This window comes from Poecilia reticulata, linkage group LG3 (genome assembly GCF_000633615.1).
Source record: "Poecilia reticulata strain Guanapo linkage group LG3, Guppy_female_1.0+MT, whole genome shotgun sequence".
Classification (NCBI taxonomy): domain Eukaryota; kingdom Metazoa; phylum Chordata; class Actinopteri; order Cyprinodontiformes; family Poeciliidae; genus Poecilia; species Poecilia reticulata.
Genome location: NC_024333.1, coordinates 15,414,165 through 15,429,658, shown reverse-complemented (window position 1 = coordinate 15,429,658; position 15,494 = coordinate 15,414,165). Strand labels below are relative to the sequence as shown.

General features: G+C 39.5%; 2 protein-coding genes across 2 annotated transcripts in view; both read left to right on the top strand.

The window, feature by feature from the left end:
- The window catches only part of galns (galactosamine (N-acetyl)-6-sulfatase), a 21,808-nt gene extending 10,764 nt beyond the window's left edge, over positions 1 to 11,044 (top strand). Inside the window, exons 12-14 of the mRNA XM_008405107.2 lie at positions 3,643 to 3,764; positions 9,324 to 9,441; positions 10,248 to 11,044. Of these exons, the coding sequence (XP_008403329.1) occupies positions 3,643 to 3,764; positions 9,324 to 9,441; positions 10,248 to 10,334 (327 nt within the window). The 3' untranslated portion in view covers positions 10,335 to 11,044. The remainder of the gene's footprint in view (positions 1 to 3,642; positions 3,765 to 9,323; positions 9,442 to 10,247) is intronic.
- A 728-nt stretch (positions 11,045 to 11,772) lies between these two features.
- On the top strand, positions 11,773 to 15,411 carry cklf (chemokine like factor). Its single transcript, XM_008405108.2, has 4 exons — positions 11,773 to 13,470; positions 13,801 to 13,956; positions 14,083 to 14,178; positions 14,504 to 15,411. Exons 1-4 carry the CDS (start codon positions 13,384 to 13,386, stop codon positions 14,612 to 14,614), a joined length of 450 nt encoding a protein of 149 aa, XP_008403330.1. The 5' UTR covers positions 11,773 to 13,383; the 3' UTR covers positions 14,615 to 15,411.
- The last annotated feature ends 83 nt before the right edge of the window (positions 15,412 to 15,494 follow it).

Below are 15,494 nucleotides of genomic sequence, written 5' to 3'. Positions count from 1 at the left end.
GTGTGTGTGTGTGTGTGTGCGTGTGGGTGTGTGTGTGTGTGTGTGTGTGTGTATCGACTAAAAATGATATCCCATACGCATCCATCCACACATGCAGACGAGCTCCACATAAAAAGCCTACTGACTGAGTGTCTTATTCCTATGAGGCGACAGAGCTAACGATGATTTTTATTTTTATTTTTTTATGTAGTCATCTATGTTCACCTTGTTTTACGAGATGTGGATCATGACTGAATGAAACCTTGCATATAATCAGCAGGAAGTTTATTTGTGAGGAACTCAGTCATTTACGCTGCTCCGTTAAAAGAGTCAACTGAAGTGGTTTGAGTGTCATCGGGTTGCCCTGTTTCTCCTCATTATTAGATTTTCCTGTGACGTTACTTGATTGTGCTATAAAACGAGACTCCATGCCTGGAAAATACATGATGCCGCCTCTTTAAAAATCACTTACATTCATGATTCAAGTGCATTAATAAACGCCCAAAAATTAACTCATGCAAGTAAGTGGATGAAAAAACTTTTTTATTAATGAGAAACAATTTTGTTTCTTAAAAATTACTACCGCCCAAACGCTGTGGTACAGTACCCGTTGAAGGAATGGTTAATCCGCAATATTCGTAAGATTTTTTTTTCCCAAAATAGATGCTCGAAGTGTTGCTTTTTCCCTTAAAATAAAAATAAAAATCCCCCCTTTCACTCCTGGGTGGTTTCTGCATCTTATCTTGTCACGAATGCTGTGCTTCAGTTTGAAAGTAGCCTCGCTGTATCTGTGCTGCTAATGTCATGGGAGATATGGAGCTCTTGCTGTAATATCTTTGGCACAAGAGACAGACAGATACACAGAGCAGGCTTTTCACGCTGCTCCTCTGGGATGAGATTCTGTTTTTTTTTTTTTTTTTGGTGTTGTTTTTTGTTTTTTTTACTCTTCTCTGCATTTCTGAGCAGCTGGCTTCAAAAGGCAGGACAAGTCTGAATGAGTAGAAGCTCACATGTGCCTGCGTGTGTGTGAGTGTGTGTGCAGGTGGGGTATCAGTCTTCATTTTTGCTTCTTCTCTCCGTTCTGTATGTATTTTGAGGTGCTCCAATGAGTGATCCCAGAGGGGGGCAGCCACAGCACCTTACAGATGAATGCTTTTTCAATATTAGCAGTGCTCATCAGAAAGTGTGTGTTTGTTTGTGTTCGTGCATCCAGGCAGGGGGGCAGCTCTCCGTGGGGGGTTTGTGGGGGGTTTCTGCAGGAGAGAGTGTGACTCAATCAGGCTGCGATTACTGCCAGCCTCCTGAGAACGGCGTCAGGGAGCAGGAGCACGGAGATGAAGAGGAGGCAGGAGAAAAAGTCTTCTGTTTCAGAGACTCCAAAACCCCCTTTGTGATGCACCAGCAGCCGCTCCATGAATAACACAACAGATTGGAGGACAATATTGCATATAGACAGTGTAACAATGAGTAATCAGCTCAGGGTAGCAGGTGGCTGGAAGCAAAACTCGCTGGTGTTTGCAGCGGAGTACTTTGCAGTTTGCTGCAGATTTTCAGAGAAAAGTAATTGTCTGTTGAAAGTATCGAAAACGATCAAATGCAGAACATCGAGTAGACGTAAGCTTAAAGTTTGATTACTTTTTTCGAAGGTTTGAATTTTGGAGGAAAAAATAAAAAACACAAACCTGCTTTTCTGCCTCCTGAGAGACTGACCTCGGATTTTATGTTTGCTCTTTTGAGACAGGCTGACCTTTGTTTGAAATTTATGAGCGTTGTGCAGCCAAAAGTGGGCAGATCTGCCATTTCCTGTCAAATATTTTATACTAGAGCAGAACCAAGGATTCCCTTGGATATCTGGACGATTTATAATCTGTGTATAAGGACCACAAGCTGGCAGCAAGACATTCTTTTCCATTTTTGCGCTTATTTAACCAATTATGAATGTGACTTTCAAAATGCAGTATCCTAATCAATGTAATAAATACCTATGCATTAGGGGTGCACCGATTGCAGTTTTCTTCCTGATCGGCGATCGTTTGATAAGCCTAACTTGCTGATTCCAATTTTGACTGATACCAATTTGTTTCGTCTGAAATGTTGCTCAATATAGCAAGAAAGTTGTAGAGATGGTAACAGTGCGGTGACTATTGTTATTGTAAACATGCAGACATAACTTGGTGGGCCGGTCTGTCAATCAAACTTTTCTCATCAAACAGCAAAAGAGGACAGTGGTTGATTCTTAGACCTTTGCCAAGCTAGGTAAGGTCGGTGGTTAAGATCGGCTTCACATGTAAAAATCGGCCGATCTCCAATCTCCCTAAATGAAGGAAATTGGCACCGATAAATCGGTGCACCCCTACTCCATGTGTGTGTGTGTGTTGCATTTTGTTCTATATACAATCAAACAAAAGCCTTACTTGTGTCAGAACAAATTTTATTTCATATTTATCTATTTTTTAATCCAAAAGTGCAAACTCTGTCATGCGAGCACATTGTGCCTGTAAGACCTAATGTAGATGACAAGGCCTTTCATCATCTTGTTATCCTCTCAAAGCCTTTTGATTACAAATCACATTCACTCATTTCCATGTGTGTTCATCTGCACGGTCCTAAAGGCTGAGTAGTGATTTCTCTCAATCATAGACTCACGCATACGAGAATCAATTGATTGAGAGCAAAGGGGCGCTCAGTGCCTTGTCCTCAGAAAGGGATGAACCAGATGATTACCCCGCTGTGGATCTGTTTTTAATCAAAACAAAACAAAAAAACAAACTCCCATCTTTTTGGTGTTTAAGCATGTGTTCCTTGTTGTGTTTTGCTTTGAGTTTAGCAAAAACAAGATAAAATCTAGGAACATTTGATGCATGATTAGGCGTGATCTGGTAATTTTTGGGATTTTCTTTGGTATTTTCCTCATTCCCCTGTTTCCTTTTGTGGTCATATTATCCCCACACTTCTCTTAGCTCTGACATCTGGTTAAAATGCAAGCAGCTGTCAAGGTCCATCCAACTTACTGGATATAGTGTTGTAGTACAGATTGTGAATTTATCACACTTTAAATATTAGGCCTCCAGTCGTTAAATCAAAGCAGTTCTTTTGCACAAGTAAAGAAAATATTGAGAAAATTAGTGATAATTTTGCAACTCTCCAGCCAATCCTTTAACTGAAGGTCTAATTTTGTATCTTAAAAGTTCTTTTTAAGATGCATAATTGTATTATTTTATGAAAGTTTATTTGGCCATTTCTTCATTGTTTTTCATTTTAATTCCAGGTTGTGTACATTTTCTGATTTTTCTTTTATCCTAATTGTAGTTTAGTCATAAATTAAACTCTCCTAAAGTCAAGTATAATGTTTTTGCACTATGTTGCCATGAACCTGCCACAAAGACACAGTTTCTTCATCTTGTTTTCCAGCTAAATCTATTAAAAATACAAATAAAACATTTTTCTTACGTCTGACACTTTCTCTGTTTCCACCCCACTCTATATGATGACAACTGAACATTAAGTGGGAAAAAAAGTGAAAGGAAAATTCTAAAGATAAACTTTAAATGATTCCCTCAGAAAGACCAAAGAACTATTCATTTAAGTCCATCTTAAAAGATCACAATAAAGTTTTACTCCTTCAGTGAAAAATATGAAGACACTTCTTGCTTTTCTTTGCAGGGGATAAATTTCTGTCCAGGTCAAGAGGTTCCAGGTGTGACAACTCATGATCAGAAGGAGCACACACTTCAACCACTTATTTTCCATCTGGGGCGGGATCCTGGGGAGAAATACCCACTCAGGTCAGTTGTCTCAAAGGATAAAATGTAAACCTGTCACCTGTCAGAGGATCAGGGCAACGTTTAAACTCAGAACTGAAGAGCTCGGCGAAAGAGAGCAAATACAGATTAAAGGGGTGGGGAGTTTAAATGTTGTTTGGCTGCTGTGCAGAATGTGTGTGTGATCAATGGAGATTCAGTGGCATGAAAAAGAAGGCGGCGGATTGATCCACTCAGCCGGAGCGCGCGTGATTACACCCTCCTCTTTGTGATTGCAAACAGCTCCTTAAAGATTGCTATCTGGCCATCAGCCCTCCTCCGGCGGGCTCCTCGCAGGTTAAAATTGCAAGATAAATTGTTCAGGTCTAAATTGAGAGCAAGTGCTGTTTAATGTGTTTTGTGTGTCTCAGCCTGAGCCACGAGGAGAGTTAAGGCTCGCCGATGCCAGAGGACACACAAACCGCCGAGGATGACTGAGACTATTACTAAATAAGGATGCAAAGATAAACGAAGCGTCGTCTCTTGCTGTTTATTTTCAATGCAGGCTATTAGCGGGATCTTTTAAGGGAGAAAAAGGCTCAGCCTGATACCATGACTAATACATTAAGATAATCTCAGAGCGCTTTGATGGGGGAATATTCTTTTTTATGCTTTCTGGCACCCTCCTGGCATAAAAACCTCCTACACTGACCTTTCTTTTCTGCCTTCTGACGCTCTCTGCTTTTCACATTCTGACTGCGGCCTCGTCTCTCCCCATCTTCTCTTCCGGCTCGAACTCCTTTCCGTTCTGCAGTGAGATTGGATGATAAAACATTAATGTTGTTTTTCATTTGTCCATCCTTTAACCTCACTATTCACTTGGAAGAATAAAAGAAAAAAAAAAAAGGCAAGAGCCAATCAGTATGCAGCCATGTAATGTGCTGAGTGCTTTCAGAGATGCGCACACGTTGCTTAGCTTTTTTTTTTGCTTCTGCAACAAGAGGTCGTGAGTTTGCCTCCAAGATTACAGTTTAAATTCAACCTCAACCACCTCTTTAAACTCATGTACTTTTAATGCCACTTTCTTGAACTTTTGTTTTGTTCCTTTTGGTTGTAGAATTCATATTTCGTTTGTTTTTCATTTTCAGTCTGAATTATCACAAAATTACATCAGAATCCACAAAAGGCAGTATTCAAATGACTGTGCCACTTTACGCTTCTTTGACTTTGGAGATTTAAAAAAAGTTTGGAGCAAGAAATAAGTCTAGAATAGTGTTTCTTTGTTCATTATTATTAAAAATGAGATCCTTCTATGTTGGTTTCCATTACGAAGCTTTACTAAAACAGTTTGGATTGGAAAAAAACAACAGTGACAACAGTATTGGTCGCTATGGCCTTTTACTCTTTTTTTATAGAAATCTTCTGACATTTCCTCAATATTTTGTTTTTGAGAGATTCAGCTTATGCACAGTTAAAATCAGATATTTACATGTGCGGTATAAAAACGCATATTTTGTCACTTTCTGACATTACATCAGACCGAACACTTCGTATTTTAAAAATGTTTAAGTCATTTAAAATGGCTCAAATGAGATGTGAGCCAATTCTGGGTGGGTGATGTTTTATCGTTTTGTTTAAAACATTGTCTTTAAAAAAATTTGGGTTTCTATCCACAAGGTTTTCACAAAAGCTTCCTGGGATTTTGTCTCATTCGAGTTAATTAAATCGCATTTGCTCTATGTTTAGGATCATTGTTTATTTGGAATATTAATTTGTGCACAAGCTGTGGCTTTCTGTCTGATGTCTTCAGATGGTGCTTCCATACCTCCTAATTGTACACTTTCCTGTTGATGTCATCTATTTTGTGAAGTCCCCCCTGCAGTCGAGTTCCCACACAGCATGATGCTGCCACCATGCTTCACTGTTGGGACGTTGTTTACAGGCTGGCACGCTTTGACTTTTTACCCTTAAATGTAATGATGGCATTATAACCAAGCACTTTCATTTTGGTTTGCTCTCTGAGTACATTTGCAAAGTATAATCTGGCTTGCATAATTGAACAGATGAACGTGCCGCACGTCTTCAGGTATCTGGAAATTGCAGCGTAGGATGAATCACATTTGTGAAAAAGGTTCACGATTCTCATCCTGAAGTCTTGACCTTGACGTCTCACAAGGAAGCATCGTTTATAACGTGTTGTCTTGAAATACATAATTGTCGTAAAGACGCAGTAATCCTACTGTTGGGAATGAAAACTTTAATGACAAGACATTAAAAAAATCCTTAAATATTCTGGAGTTTAGCTGAAAGAAAAGGTTCTGTGTCTTTTGCACTTTTCATGCGTTTCATTCATAAAAATACAACCAGAAATTGGGAGGGGAAAAATCAATTGGTGTGTTTCTAAACACACCGATTAATAAATAAATGTGATTTTGATTACGACCAAAACAAACCTGAGAGTCCCAGTTTTCCCCGTGTTAGATCGCCTCCCTCTCCGTGGGGACCTTCCTGCTTAAGCCTGGGTGGGTGTGTGCTGTCCGGGTGCTCTTAGGTCCCCCAGCTGGACTGGCTGCCTGGCCATCATTAATCTCTGTCACCACCTAAAGAGCCACTTAAGATGATGTAGGACCTGTCTGCACACATACCTTCACTACTGTCGCAGGGCGTGATACGGCAAAGAACACACACAAACACATTCCCCAATTAGCCAGAAAAGTGGCATTAGTTACGATTTCGTAAACCAGAAGATCGCTCAGAGTTTATGTTGTCATTTAAGTTTGTTGGCCTGCTGGTGACTGCAGCCAGAACCTGAAAACCCCAACGTAAGCCATCTGCTCGGAGTGCCAGGCAGACGCTGACCAGAGTCCCGCAGCTTAGTATTTCTGGGGAGCTTCTGCCCTGAGATTAACACATCCCACTTTCTCACCACCCACCCGAGCTCGCATCCCAGGAGTCCCTCCCTCATCCCCGCCGCCACACCGCAGGGGCTGCCCCTGCGTCGGCCTGGCCGCATCTGCTGCCTGCCACCGAGCTCTCGCGTCTCCAATCAATAGTCCTCACTGAAGAGCTCAATTTCCACCGGGGTGGAGAAGACGGCGGAGGGGAGGGGTGGGCAGGACAGATGTATTTGATTGTCTCCTCAATTCCCCCACCTTCTGCTACTGTGTGCTTGTTTGGAAATGAGTGTGTGTACGTTTGCGTGTGTGCGCGTGTGTTCCTGCAGTAGTGTTATGAATCAGTAATCAGAGCGGTGACACACCTGAGCAATGCCCTCATCCCCCTTGGGTGCCATACATTATAAATCAAAAGAGTGCATTTGCATAGAGCCTGCTTATTATTCCAGATTTTGCCTCTACACAAGTAAGCTAAGGGTTATAATCATGATAATGAGCTGTGCTGACTGTGAGCTTTTCATTAGCTGTACGCGGAGGGGGCGCAGGAATAAATGATATTATTAGTTTTTGATTTAGAGGTCCGCGCCACGAGTTTTTGCCCTTGCATAGACAAAACAGCGGAAAACTTCGTACGCCGTGCTGCTTTGTCAGGGCCACCCCCTGCTGTGCCTGACCACTTGTTCTGATGAAATCTCCTTCACGTGCACATGCAAATGCAAAGAAGAGAAAAGTCACAGGCACAGATCAAGATTAGCTAGAAGCAGAATTTGGGAATTTGGTAGAAAGCTTCTGCAATCTCTGGGTTTTTTTTTTTTCCTTTTAACCAGTCTGTTTCCCTCCTGAATCACAATGCTCTGTGGCACACAAGGAGAGAGACTAATTGCAGTCAGCACACTACCAGCCAAGTAATTGTAGGCGAAGTAAAGAACGAGTATCAAGGAAAAGGAGCAGGTGCTTGCTGATGGAGGAAGCCTTGCTACCCGGTGGGAGATCTAAGAGGGGAGGGTAGGTGTGAGCTGGACAGGGCCCGGGGTTATTACTCTAATTGACACTTCACCTCACACACATGCACACGTTCCCCGGGGGCCAATCAGAGCGCCTCGGCTCTGCAGTGGAGGGATGGATGGAAGGCTGGCACAGGTGCTGCCGGCGAATGTATCAGGGGTGTAATTGCACTGCTGATATTTGTCTATCCCTGTGTCACGCCACCAGACGCCCGCCCCCCCTCTCCTCCCCAACACACACACACACGCACACACACACACAGCCCATTAACCCTACAGGTCCTATTGAGAGCAGCGTTCCTTTGAAAGCCTTCAGGGCCCCTGTGTTTTACACTCTGAATATAATAATGCACAGAGGTGCTCACACTCGCTGGTGTCCAACAGCAGTAATTGAGAGACAGGGGATGTGATGGGGGTTACATAGTTCACCCTGCTGAGTGTGCTTTGCCAGAGCTGGCCAGAGTAGCGTGTCTGTTTACGCATTTGTGTTTCAGTTCTTTGATCCCAACGCTGATATAATGAGCTAAGCTGCCTTAAATGTGCGTGTGGTTGTGTGTGTGGGGGGGGCGTGCGCGTGTGTGTGTCAGTGATAGATATTAGTTGGAAACCAAACAGGTCAAAGAGATAAATGATCAAACTACTCTTGGATGTGTATTCTGATTAGGATTAAAAATGAAACTTAATTCATGTACGTGTGTGTGACAGCATAGAGCTCATCATGCTCACTTTAAAAAACAAAACAAAACAAAAAATTATAAATTGCTTTAATTTGGTTAAATAACAGACAACATTTCCTATGTCTGGTTTTTCTATCTGTCCTCATAAATCTGAGCAAATCAGTTGTCTTTGGGTTTTGGTTCCTGAATTTAAAAAAAGAAGAAGTGTCAAATGGGACTCTGGGATGAGGTACTGGACATGAGTTTTGTTTGCTTGTTTTTTTATGTTTTGCTGTTCAAAATGGATGTAGAGTCCTAGACAATGCAACAAGCAATCAACAGAGATCAGATAAATCAGATTGGCAGGTCAGGAAAATTTGAATTGCTTTATTTTCTTCTTCTTTTTGTCTGAGGTACCAAGTGCATCAAAACTAAGAAATCCGTAACGTTTGAGAAAATATGAAGGCACAATGTTCTTTTTGTTGTTATTATAATTATTATAATTTTCTGCTGGAGCAACATTTTTTTGTTAGGCTGAAATTATGAGCCGTTAACTGAGCCATTAATTTTGACCCAAACTCCTGAGGTGTCTGCTTGAAAATGAATGAAGGATTTAATTTTTCAGCATTAAAGGAGCCCTAATTGAGACAAGTTACAGAACGGCCTAACCAAAGTGCCGAACTGAACCCCGCCAAAAATCTAACCAGTGACCTGAAGAGAGATTTAATCACAATCTGATTGGTCTGGAGAACGAAGCGTGGACAAATGTTACCAGGCGAAGATGCAGATTGCAGATGGATTATTACAGACAAATACGACAGGCTGAGAGTAATCTTTTTCTGGATTCAAAGATTCCAACATTCTTAATGAAAGCTGTAAAACATTTTTGCTTCGTTTTAGCTCGTAGGAGGGGGAAAAAAAAAAAGTGTAATCCGCAAACTGGAAAACATGGCCTGGAAAAGCCTGGCTGTTGCGTCGCTCATCACTTCATTGAATAAATGTCAGCAGTTGCTGGTTGCTGTCGTCATTTCTTATCGCATGTGCTTGCAGCGTTTTGTCTAAGGAGTACCAGGAGGTTCTGTGCAGCGTCTCTGCAGTTGTGCAGCAGCATCAGAAGACTCTGGCGCCCGGTATGCCCCAGCTCAACATGTGTGACCTCGCTGTGATGGTAAGTCTGTGCGTCACCCAGGTTAAGTTCATTCAGATATGACTACTAATCCTGAGGTATTCAGAGCGCCGTGGTTATGTGTAGTTTTCACTGATTATGTTGTTGACTCTAGTTACATTAAAAGCTATATTTTCAATTATTTAAAATTTTCTATCTCACTTCAAATGAACGCTGCCAAGATCTTCGCTTTCTCATTTGTGCTACAGCACTGCCACCTTGTGGCCAGTGAAGGAAAGCTTCTTAAGCTTCTCTATTGGTCTTTTAAACTTAATCTCTTTGCGAGTCACTTATGATGAATATTAACAACCTGCTTCCTGTCATGCTATAAACTGCAGATTGAGCTTAATTTGGAGATATTCTTTCAAATAACCATAAGTTATGTTCAAAAATTCTAAATTTATTGCATTTTAAATGAGATTCGTTTGTTTTTAGAGGTTTTTTGGATTGTTTGTTTTCTTTAAGCAACTGAATTGTAGATGACAGTGTCAACATTGGTTGTACTATTGCAATGTAAATCAGTTGCTACAGAAATGTGCACTATTGCATCTGTAATCAAGACACAGAATTGAAAGTTTTCCCCATTTGTTATAGAAAAGTTAAAGTTTGTTTTTCATTCTTAGGGTGCACATTAATGCACAGACACAAACTATGATGTCCTTAAAATCGTTATTGTACAGAACAGCAGGCAAACTCTGCTAATAGCTTGCTCTTAAATGCTAAAATAACATGAATGTCTTTCTAATGGCGAATAACTTGAGGGTTGCATATCGTTTTATATGTCTGTTTCTGTCTGTTTCCTTGTACAGAACTGGTCTCCTCCTGGCTGTGAGAAGTTGGGAAAGTGTCTGAAACCACCCACGTCTGCACCCTGGAAGTGCAACTGGCCACACTGAGACGCACGGACAAGACAGAGTCGAGAAAACAAACTTGAAGATGTGCCTTACAGCACATTATGAACAAATATTTTTACTAAAGTATATTTTTGAAATCTTTGCCAAATCATTCATATTCATTGTTGCAGAAAATGTTATGGGAATAAATCAAGAGAAATGTGGTGCTTCTTGAACTAAACATTAATTGTGCTGAAAGGGATGATATATTTATGCTGATTGAGCCTAAAAAGGGATAAGTTGCCCTACATTTTTTCAGTCTTCGCATTTTGCACTAGAAAATAAATCTATTTTGGTATGAAGATGATGACTTTGTGGGAAGTCAGCTTTAGACAGAAGGTGTTTTCCTTTTTCTCCTCTTATAGCCTGATCCTTTCTTTCTTAGATGTTTTTTTTTTATCATCAGGTAAAATCAGTAGATAAAAGTGGGCATCTTTGTGCCTTTTCTGATCGATCTAACTTTTTACATGTCCTGAAGAGAACAGCTCAGAACTTCAGAGCTTTTATAATTTGTACTTCATTTGGGAAAACAAATGAAGTACAAGTTAAAAGCCATATTTTGAATCATTCATTCTTGTGTTCAAAATCAGACTTGCTTTTTTTCTCTTCTGTTTATTCACATTCACTTTATTCTATGTGTCCTTTCTGGCTGTTTGGGATATTGTTTCAATTTTCTGTTTTGCGTTATTTAAAAATACAAAGTGTTGTCCAACCTTTTTGTGCAACTCTCATCTGTTCAAAAAGTGTTTCACAAAGATAATATTTGTAATAATTTGCTACGTTGTTTTTGTGAGCCAAAAACAACTTTCAACGAATTATTTAAAACCAAAACTAAAACAATAAATTGGTTGGGGCCTGCCAAAGCAATGCATACCGAGAGCAGCACAATGCCCTGCATGCCCCCTCACTGCATATGTATATATGTAGTTTTTAAGTTGGATTTTTTTTATTTTTCAAAAATTAGGTTTCTGCAATAACAGATAATTTTTTTTACTCGACTTTAACAGAGGTTCCAAAATGCTTGGAGAGTGCTATGTTTCTGTAAATTACTGATCCAGTGACCCTAATACTTTCTGCAAGTTGTTATGAATCACTACTGAACAAAAAATAAATAAAAATAAACCCTTCTCTAAAGCATGTATAAACGGTTTTGGTAAAATTCACAATATTGCAGAAAAAAAAGTAGAAACTGTGAATGTTGAACTCTAAGATGTAATTTCCTCAATTTAGAGTAACCAGAAAAGTCAAATATTTAAGAGTTTAGCAGAACATAGCGGCAAACGTTGGAAGCAGGTTCAGTTACATCAACCAACACGACGTTTTGGTTGGATTGTTGGGATCAAAGTAGCAACAATAAAGAATTGAGTTTTAAAGTAAAGTCAGTGCTGCTAAAACCAGCTTCACTTCACAGTGAGCATGTCGTTGCTGTAAAGAAGGAAGTAGTTGCCAAACAACCACAAAAATAATGTTTTTAAAAGCAAAGCTAAAGTTTGCAGCTAATCACACAGACTAGAAAAAAATGCCCACATGTAGGAAAACTACACAGATGAGAGTAATGGTGTCTAATGGATTAACTATTGAATTATTTGGACACAAGTGTGTGGGGAAATAGCCACCATCCGCACTTTGAAGCTTCATATCAACATGCCGCAGCAAATCCTTGAGCTGTTTTCCTGTCATTTAAACAGATTATACAAAGTAGATTGAATAATGAGCAGCAGGAACTTAAAATTACTCACCATGACCCCAAACCACTACAAATTGCCTGCAGTGTGTTGTTTTAGCAGAGCACTGTCCAAACAAAACTAATTGGGTTGTGGATTAGGAAGTAGGCCCCATAATCTAAAATATGTTTACTGTAAAAGTCACGTCTATAAAAAGAAAATGGCTATAAACTGCAGAACTGATGAAGCCTTTTGGAGGAGACGCCAAAATGATCGAGTACCTGAAGGACACAGACTAAACTTTTGCTAAAACTAATCTGATTTTCATTTCAGATGAATGAAAATCGGTTTTCATCCAGCTGATTTTGAAGCTAAAATTTGCAGGTGGACCTTTAACCAAAGCCTAAGTATTCTTCCAAGTCTCTTCTAGTCATGTTTACACATGTTAGTAGATGAGCCACGTCCACACACCTGGACACCTGTGCAGGGTTGCGAGGGCATGATGTCTTTCTCTAGGGGTCACTGGGTACCCGTCCAACATTCGCCCCTCTCCTTCACTAGACAAAACAGAGATAAGCAGGACAAACAACCTTACACACATGCACACTCATACCTAAGTGCAAATTAGAGAGAAATATATTGCAACATATATTTCAGAACTTTGGGAGGAATACGGAGAGAACATGCAGAAAGACCCCAGACAAGGACTTGAACCAAGGACCTTCCTGAAGCAATGCATCGCTGCTAACAATCGATTTTACACCAGGTAATTACAAATGCCAAAAGAAAAGTCACATTACAAGGCAAGCAATGTAAGGGGAAATGTAATTGATACATAACAAACAACAAAGGTAAAACAAATGGGTACAGAAGTTCTAATGAAATGTAGCTGCAGTGAACAGTAAAGTTTTCATTCCGGTTTTAAATGAGCATCCAGTTTCTTCACACCTCAGATCTGCTAAATTTGTTCTCTGTTCCTCTAAGAGGATGGGCAGAAAAGGCTTAAGTCAGCTGTATGAAAGCCTTTGAAAGATTTAAGGAAGTACACATTGCACTTAAATGTGATGTGTCGCTAACAAATATAGGTGTTTTTTTATTCTATTTTATTTCTGAAGTTTAACTCTGTGTTTTGGCACTTTTGCTCAGCAACTACTGTTTCTTGCTTTTTTAACTAATAAGTTTGTAATACAGTCTGCAGTATCGGTTTTGCAGCAGGCCTGAGTGGTGCATATCATTAAAGGCTAATTTTACCTCATGAAAAGAAACACAAATAGTTTTTTTTTATTTTTTTAACAACAGTCATTTCCTTTACCAGCTCAAGGGAGCTGTAAGTTGCATGTTACAGGAAGTAGACGGAACTGTCATGTTGCAAATGAAATAACACCATCATGTCAGGGAGCGACAACCAAAAAACGGTAGATGTAGATGCTGCTTTTCTCAAATCCAGGAGGGGGATAGTCAAAGTGGCGGAGATGGTGAGATATTTTTGTATCCCTTTGTAACATTTGGCATTTTGCTGCAGATGTGAAAAGGTTAACATGTCCTTGTATGGAACTGCGCATGTAAAAAAAAAAAAAAACGGAAGTGAAACAGCTTGTGAGGCAGTTTGCTAACAGGAGTGCACACTTTATTGTTTTTAGAGACTAAGTCGAAAAATTGACACAGACGTAGCATTTTTTTCAGAAAAAATTCAGAATTGTTTGTCAGAAAGATGAACAATGAGTCTATCTGCAAATCTCACATGCACCCTCTACCGAAAGTTCATTGAAAGTTCTCGCATAACTTAATTTCCTATTCTGTCTCAGGGAACCCTGCTCGTTGCATTTGTGTGTTTCGCTGTTGCCTCCACGCCAAAGTACCTTACGGCCACATCGTTGGAGTTTCTAATCACTCTACTTCTGCTGCTTTTGTATCTACTGAAACTCAACAAGAGGATCACATTCCTCTTTTGGCCTATTGTTGTGAGTGAAACCTTACCACACGGCACTGCACTTTGTGCATTTTGTAACATTTAAAGACGCCATATGGAAAAGGATTCAAATTTTTAGGTGGCGGTGCTAACCATTTTTTTTTCTTTCATTCTTTAGGATGTTTTCAACTCAGTGTTTGCAGCGATCTACCTCCTTGTCTTGAGCCTGATGGCGTTGACTTCAAACCCTGTCACGGGAGCCATGGTTGGAGGGGTGAGAATTGCCTTTGTAAATCCATAATTAAGATTTAATGTAAAACCAAATTTAAAATAAACAATAGTGATGCTGTGGTGGCTTATGAATCAGGAGTTTAAGTGGGATTTGGCTACAGAATCAAATCCCACCACAACCTTAGACTGGCTCCGAAATTAGCTTGTTGATTTCAGACTTAACAGCTTCAATCTTTATCTTAAAGTGCACATTAATCAACATTAGTACCATGTTCCGTCATATAATTAATTTTCATTTGCCGTCCCCGGCAGGTTCGTGATATTAGATAAAACATTACATGATGTGTTGATTTGCTCTGTATTCACAGGTGGTGAGCCTAATTTCAGCTGGACTTCTATTTGTGGACAGCTACACACTTTTCAAAAACATCACATTCAACAAATCAAGAAATGAAACGCAGAATCAAAGCAATGAATAAAAACTACATAGTCATTGAAAAAGCATTAAAGGAGGCCACAAGCCTCACCAGCTCAAGAATTTGTCTGTGTTGTATTTAGAGACTGTTATATGTTTTTCAATGTTTCTGGCCCAATTTTCTACATTAGGTAACACCAATATAAGTCTATTTTTTTTTTTTTGTAATAGTTATAACAAGTGAAATGCAAAAAAAATATTTTGTTCAAAATAAGTCTTCAATAAATACACACAGCATACAATTACTTAATTTATCATATAATCATCTATGGCAAACCTGTCAGAAAATTCATCACTTATTTTCTGTCCTGTTGAAACATGTGTTTTATTTTGTGAAATATGCAAAAAAAAAAAAAAAATCACCATTTGAAACAAGTTATCAATATGTCAACGTATTTCTTGTATCAAAAAAGTAAAATGTATAAAATATGAACATGAAACATTTAATCTGATGGGAATATAAATAAGATAGAGGCGTTAGGGAGGGAAAATGACACAGATAAAAGAAATCCTAAGAGTCCTAAGTGAAAGGTGGAAAAGGAAAATCCATAAGGAGCATTTCAATGCTGGGACCTATTTTTGAATGTGATATTTACTTATTCAAAACAACAACAACAACAACAACAACAACAACAACAACATATATTTGTTTGGAGAAAATAGATGAGATTTTTCACATGATTTTCTCTATCAGGCGCATATTGACTACTATCAACTGAAGTCGCCCTATCAGTGACTTGTCTATATGCCTTGAAAGTCGCTTTTGTTGGTCAACTGTATGAATAAAGATTTCCATCGTGACTTTATGTTTCCTCTGAGTGTTTTTGTGGGGCTGTGTGTTCACGCAGCTGCAGCGGGCATCACGTTTCACATCTGGAGCTCAC

Coding starts and splice junctions, on each gene's coding strand:
- cklf (XM_008405108.2), top strand. CDS start 13,384: ATGTCAGGGAGCGACAACCAAAAAACGGTAGATGTAGATGCTGCTTTT. Junction 13,957..14,082: donor TCCTCTTTTGGCCTATTGTT/GTGAGTGAAACC, acceptor TTCATTCTTTAG/GATGTTTTCAACTCAGTGTT. Junction 14,179..14,503: donor CGGGAGCCATGGTTGGAGGG/GTGAGAATTGCC, acceptor CTGTATTCACAG/GTGGTGAGCCTAATTTCAGC.